This window comes from Drosophila takahashii, chromosome 3R (genome assembly GCF_030179915.1).
Source record: "Drosophila takahashii strain IR98-3 E-12201 chromosome 3R, DtakHiC1v2, whole genome shotgun sequence".
Lineage (NCBI taxonomy): Eukaryota > Metazoa > Arthropoda > Insecta > Diptera > Drosophilidae > Drosophila > Drosophila takahashii.
In genome coordinates, this window is record NC_091681.1 from 9004231 (window position 1) to 9010806 (window position 6576).

At 41.8% G+C, this 6576-nt stretch overlaps 2 protein-coding genes across 2 annotated transcripts; one reads left to right on the top strand and one right to left on the bottom strand.

Annotated features, from left to right (window-relative positions):
• Nucleotides 1-1657: 1657 nt before the first annotated feature.
• Nucleotides 1658-3391, top strand: LOC108065024 (CCA tRNA nucleotidyltransferase 1, mitochondrial). The gene is made up of 2 exons (XM_017152870.3): nucleotides 1658-2919; nucleotides 2973-3391. The coding sequence occupies exons 1-2, from the start codon at nucleotides 1804-1806 to the stop codon at nucleotides 3306-3308; spliced, it is 1452 nt and encodes a 483-aa protein (XP_017008359.2). The 5' UTR covers nucleotides 1658-1803; the 3' UTR covers nucleotides 3309-3391.
• On the bottom strand, nucleotides 3309-4587 carry LOC108065026 (U6 snRNA methylphosphate capping enzyme Amus). Its single transcript, XM_017152872.3, has 3 exons — nucleotides 4439-4587; nucleotides 3626-4374; nucleotides 3309-3573 (listed from the first exon to the last, which is right to left on the bottom strand). Exons 1-3 carry the CDS (start codon nucleotides 4449-4451, stop codon nucleotides 3409-3411), a joined length of 927 nt encoding a protein of 308 aa, XP_017008361.3. The 5' UTR covers nucleotides 4452-4587; the 3' UTR covers nucleotides 3309-3408.
• Nucleotides 4588-6576: the final 1989 nt, after the last annotated feature.

The window sequence follows — 6576 nt, forward strand, 5'->3', positions numbered from 1 at the left end:
TGAAATTCACTGGGCAAAGAATATTTCTCCAGGACTTCCTTCCTGGACAATTTTTGAATCGTCATTAGTTTCATTAAGTGCATCTCTTTTGCCCATACAGGGCATTCATACCTACTCCAGGAATGATGATCTGGGCTATTACACAAAATACACTTTTTAACTTTACAGGTATTTTTACAGTCCTGGGCACCACAGCTCCTGCACCTATCCTTAGCCTTGCAGCGACTTGTGGTGTGATTTAGTCGTCCACATTTAAAACACTGTCTAACATTGGGAATAAAGTGAGTAACTTTTAGGTTAATAACTCCAAACACAGAAATCGACTCCGGAATTTCGGTACCTAAGAAATTAATTTTAACTGATTCTGTAGGCTCCAATTTAAACGTGTTTTCTCCATCAGTATTAGTACTTTTCACCTTTCTACAAATCCTTTCCACACTCTTGACCTCAATCAACGAATCAATGTTCGCCTCAAGTTCTTTGTCACTCAAGTCAACAGGAACGTTCCTGATAACACCACTGGTTTCAGTAAAATTTTTCGGTATAAACGCACTTATTTTCATATCAGCTAGCTTTTTGTTTAAAACACACGCATTGGCATCTCTCCACTCCTTAAAGACAACTTTATAAAGCTTCGCACCTAATACAACTATGTTACAGATATTTTTCAAACCTACGTCTTTTATTTTACCAAAAAGATAAAGACCATTTTTAGCAATGATGTTTTCCGTACTCTTACACTCCTTGGTGTCCAGCAGAACACTTGCTACTCCAACGTGGAGCACATCGTAAAGATTTTCAGTCCTGTCAGAAGAACCATTGTTGCTAACTGCGTTGTTGTTGCTACTGGTAGCTTGAGATTTGAGGTTAACCGGCTCGTTAGTTGGAAATGAGACACCTTTAGCGCCCTCGTCCATTACATCAAAAAATGAATTCTCAGAATCCATAGAGCTTGTGGACTCTTTATTAGAACTTAAATTCGCGAGCTTTAAAACATGCTGATCATCAAGATTATTCAGTACAAGTTTTCTTTTCTTAGAATCATCACTTCGACTTATATTTTTGCTAGCACTGCTGATGTTTAAATGGCCGGCCGCCGAATTTTCGGCGTCCGCCATGTTTTTCGCCGGCTTGACCACCTTTTTTTGCCAAAGACTCACCTTATTCAGAAAAAAATCTTTAAAAATCTCCTCTAAAAAGAGTAATCGGGATTTAAAAAGAATAAATCACAAATAAACAAGACTTTATCTACTCAATGGTAGTATTCTTTCTAACCACACTGATTAAAATCTTCACTTAATTAGAGCACTATCCAAGGCACGTCCGTCCGCGCCCGCTGCCAAAAAGAGAAGGGGGATTCAAATTTCTGGGATCGAAAAGAAGGTAAACAAAGTAACAGGTTTCTGTAAGTATGCCCGTATTCGGCATATCAAAATATACCGTTGGGGAAGAAAATTAACAGACGTTGGGGTATTCGACTGGAGGTTACCCTGTATCTAAATTTAGCCATTAATATTTATCGGAGGTGTCACAGGTTGGTTTTGTGCTTTGATGTACTTAAGAAGCCTAACGGATTTTGGTGGGGAGAATTCTGCGAAACCCCCGAATATAATATTTTTCCGTCAGTATACCCTAAACAGTATACCCCAAAATTACAGGGTGTAGATTACATCTGGTCACGAAACTATCCCCTTAAAGTATTTGAAGTCGTTTTTTCCGGCTTTTTTCACTGTTTACAAGTCGAACACAAAATACAGTAATTTCGGGAAAGAAAAGGATTTCGGACCCTGCCCAATCCTCTCCATGAATGGCCCACGCCGCCTTGTCAAGCTGACGACACGTGCGTTCGCCTCCCTGGCACTAAACCTCCGACAGAGGAGTCGCTGGATGAAGACCATGGCCGTGCGCATGGCGCCATGTCCGGTTCGTCCACGAGACGCCTCCCCAGAGATGATCGCCCAGCTGGGGAAGCCGCCTAGGATGCGCAAGGACCCGGCATTCCGGAAGGTGAAAAGCCCCGAGTTCCAAAGCATTTTCACACCCGAACTGGAGGAGCTGGTGGCTCTCTTCAAGAAGTACGACTATGAGCTGCGGATTGCTGGCGGCGCTGTGCGCGACATCCTCATGAGCATTCCGCCGAAGGACATCGACCTGGCCACCACCGCCACTCCGGACCAGATGAAGAAGATGTTCGAGAAGGAGGAGGTGCGGATGATCAACGCGAACGGCGAAAAGCACGGAACCATTACTCCCCGGATCAACGACAAGGAGAACTTCGAGGTGACCACGCTGCGCATCGATATCCGCACCGATGGACGCCACGCGGAGGTGGTGTACACCACCGACTGGCAGCTGGACGCCAACCGCCGTGATTTGACAATCAACTCCATGTTCCTGGGCTTCGATGGCACCGTTTACGACTACTTCTATGGCTACGACGATCTCCAGGAGCGTCGTGTGGTCTTTGTGGGCGATGCGGATATCCGGATCAAGGAGGACTTTCTACGCATCCTGCGCTACTTCCGATTCTACGGACGCATAGCAAAGGAGGAAAAGAGCCACGATCAGGCCACTCTGGCTGCCGTGAAGGACAATGCCGCAGGCCTGGCCAGGATTAGCGGCGAGCGGATCTGGATGGAACTGCAAAAGATAGTGGTGGGCAATTACGGATCCGCCCTGCTGCTGGAGATGCACCGGTGCAACCTGTTCGAGCACATTGGGCTGCCCGCTGAGCCGAACTTGCAGGAGTTTGAGCGACTTTGCGCTGCTCTAGAGCACTTCGAAAAGCCGCATTATCCTATTTTGTACATGACGGGAATGCTACACTCTATAGAAGATGCGATGACGATGCACAAGCGCCTGAAGTTGTCCGCCTACGAAAGAGACCTGGCTAGGTTTATTACACAGGAGCGAGAAAAGGTTAGAAGTCCTACATATTTGGAATTACTTCTAATTTAAACTCTGACTTTTAGGTTGGCACAAATTACACTACCCTGCGCGACTACCAAAAACTGTGCTTGCAGAAGTACATTCAACGAGATTACGTAGAACAGCTGCTGAAGTACTCCAACAAACAAGAACTCTACAATCAGCTGAAGGCATGGGTCAAGCCAGATTTCCCAATCAAAGGAAATGCTTTGGCTGAGCATGGTCTTAAGGGAATACGACTTGGTCTGCTTATGGACGCACTTAAACTCCTTTGGGCAGACAGTGACTTCCAATTAACCAACGATGATTTACTTAAAAAGATTCCTGAAGTCTTGGAAAAGATACCGAGCTCTCCCAGTAAAGTAAGACGTGTAAAGTAGTACTGATTTCATCTGGAGCTCTCCTTCCTGGGTGTTTATATTTATTAAAGTTTATTTGACCATTTCGTTGGATCTATTTTAAACTCTGCTCTGTGTACTCTTATTTCTTTGTGAAGATCTGAATGGGTCGTTTGAATCCGGCTTCACAGTGCTCGGGTGTGCCCATAAGTTCCATGTTGGCAAAGCCCACTTCTGGGCTAAGCAGATATTCGGTGAATTGCTCAGGTCGGAATTTAATGGAATTGTAGTTATCCCTTATTTGTTCCTGAAATAAAATGGTTTCAGAGATGAACAAATAAATAAATAGTTATACTCACCGATAGCTTCTTGCGCCTCTTGTAGCCATCAAAGGACTGAGGCTCCAGGATCAGCTTACCGCCCGGGCGCAGCTGCAGGTACATGCGGCGGAAGGCCTGCTTCAGGCCGGAATCACAGAAGTTTAGATGAATCCACTTGGTGACAGACAGGCAGAGTATTACATCGAACTGCGGCCGCTCAATCTCCAGCAGCACGTCGTCGTCCAGCACATAGTTGCCCTGTACGAACCTCATGTTGTGGGGGAATCCCGGCCCAGTGACTGCCTGTCGCTTCAGGTGGCTGATGGTGCTTTGCGCATCCTTGACCAGGCCACGATCTATGTCCAGTCCCACGAGACTCTTGGCCTCGAAATTCTTCACAATCTGGATCGACAGGTGACCTGAGTTGCAGCCAATGTCCAGGAGCTGCTTGCCCCGGAACAAATTCGGCTGGGTGCCAAGCACGTCCAGGCGGATGTCGTGGAAGTCCTTGTCCAGGATTCGCTTGCCATAGTAGTGCTTGTAGTTGCCGTAAGTAAAGTTAAGATCTTTGTTGTGCTTGGGTTTTCCATTCATTTGCAGACGCTTCTTGGGGCTCTGCGAGGGCGGACGGGGCGTGGCCTCCACAACGGCATCCGCCCCCTTCAGTCTTTTATTTACCCCTTCCTTGTCTTCATGTGTAATTTCAAATTTGCGCTTTCCAGCACATTTTTCCGGCTCTTCGCCGGTCAACTGCGTGTTGTTGTTGTTCTCGATGTCCATGGTGAAATCTAAATAGTGATAGCACAGAGATGTAGCAAAGGCACTTGGAAATGTTAAAGTCCTTATACTCACCACATACGTCCATTTGATCGGAGTTTCATTGAGTTCATCCTTTTTTCTACATATGTTTTAAAACATAAAAAACTAAAAAATTAAAAACATCTCGCGGTTGACAGGGTGATTTGCGCGGCAATACCAAAATGGTCCACAAGGTGATTATTGCTGTACACGTTTAAGAGTGACCGGTTCTGAAAAAATACCAAATTTAATACTGCTTAAAAAGAAACTTGGCTCGCATTTTAAAATTGTCGTTAATTTCAAATATATAGGTAATGCAAAAATAAGCAGATTTTTTAATCAAAAAAGTCATAAAATAACACTAAAAATTTGAGACATAAATCTTAAAACCAATTTAATTCGGCCTATTCATGTCAGCTAAGACCTAAGAATGTTTAACTTTTTATAAAATTAATTATTTCGGACTTTTATATTAAAAGTCAAAGGAGAACAGTTATTTTTTGACCAAAAAATAGATCTCCGTAACTTTTATTTCATGATTTTCATAATAAAAGTCTTAAAATAATTGTTATTGTGTGACTGAAATATAAAGAAGTCCAAAAAATCAATTGCTAATAATGTCACCAAATCTTATCTGTTAAAATTCGTTTGAAATTTGTACCTACACTGGTCGGCATAATTATTTTGACAGATTTGAAAGTTAAATCAACTCTTATTTTGAACTTATAATATAAACTTTTGGCACCTATAGAAAGAGCACTTCCGTTTAAATGACACAAAAATGTTCTTAACCAATAAGCACCCTTTGAAAAGTTTAAACATTTTGTTTTTTTGTTTTTTGTTTTTTTTTAAGATTTTTTGAATAGAGAGACCTTAGTAAAATTTTGTATGAAAAGGAGAAAAGAGCGGCTAAATTTGAAAATTTTAGGGTCGCGTCGAAAATCCGATGCTTTGTCCCTTTGTTTGTATGCATCAAATCATTGTCCTAGGATCCTCAACTTCTCAACTTTGATTTGTTGATTTCTTAACTTTTAATATATAACACAAAAATTTTTGTCATAAAAATTTACAACCCGTTGTAGTTTAGTATGGAAAACATTTCATGCTTAGTCATGCTTGCTAGAATGCACCAAAACCAATTAGAATTGAAAAAATTCATATTATACATTTTTAAGGCATAAGTAAAACATAAAAGTTAGCATCGACTAACAATTTTACGCAATAAACGTAAAATGCCGCAAAAAATTTTAAAAAAATGTTTGTCGACTTTCGGATATCTTTGAAGATACATAATTCCAAAACAAAGTATATAATTCAGTACGGGATAAGATAACAAATTAGTCTTGGCCCTGCCAAGGGATTTAAATCCAAATAAAATTGATTGATGTTCAAAACTAAAACTTCGGCCAGCCGAAGCTTATATACCCTTGCAGATAAAGTAAATACCCATAGTTATACCCGTTACTCGTAGAGTAAAAGGGTATATTGTATTCGTGCAAAAGTATGTAACAGGGAGAAGGAAGCGTTTCCGACCCTATAAAGTGTATATATTCTTGATCAGGGTGACTAGCCGAGTCGATATAGCCATGTCCGTCTGTCTGTCTGTATGAACGCTGAGAGCTCAGAAACTACAAACGCTAGAAGGTTGAGATTTCCCACACATATTCTTTGGCTTCCTACGCAGCGCAAGTTATTTTAGCCGAGCGCCACGCCCCCTCTAACGCCCACAATCGATTTTAAAATGGGTCCTGTGCCCACACCTTTAAAGATTTCCGAGAAGTAAAAATGCAATTTTGTTGTGTATATTTATACCTATCGAAATGAAGACATTTTTCAAATCGGACCATTCATTAAAAAGTTATACGCAATCAAAATTTATATATCTATCTCCCTCGCACTCCCTTTAGCTGAGTTATGATTATTAGTTGGGACACCAACCCGAGTACAGCGTTCGCACTTCCTTTAGTTGAGTGACGGGTATTAGATAGTCGGGACACCAACCCGACTATAGCGTTCTCTTTTGTTTAATGCTCACTCGGTGCAGTTCCAGGGATTCCAGATTCAGCGTTTCTATTTAAATTTTGTTTTTAAGTTGTCAAGAATCAAAACGCCTACTTCCTACAAAGTTACAATGAATTTTCTAATATTTGTTTGAGCCTTAAGATATAGTGGTCCGATCCGGCTCGCTCAGA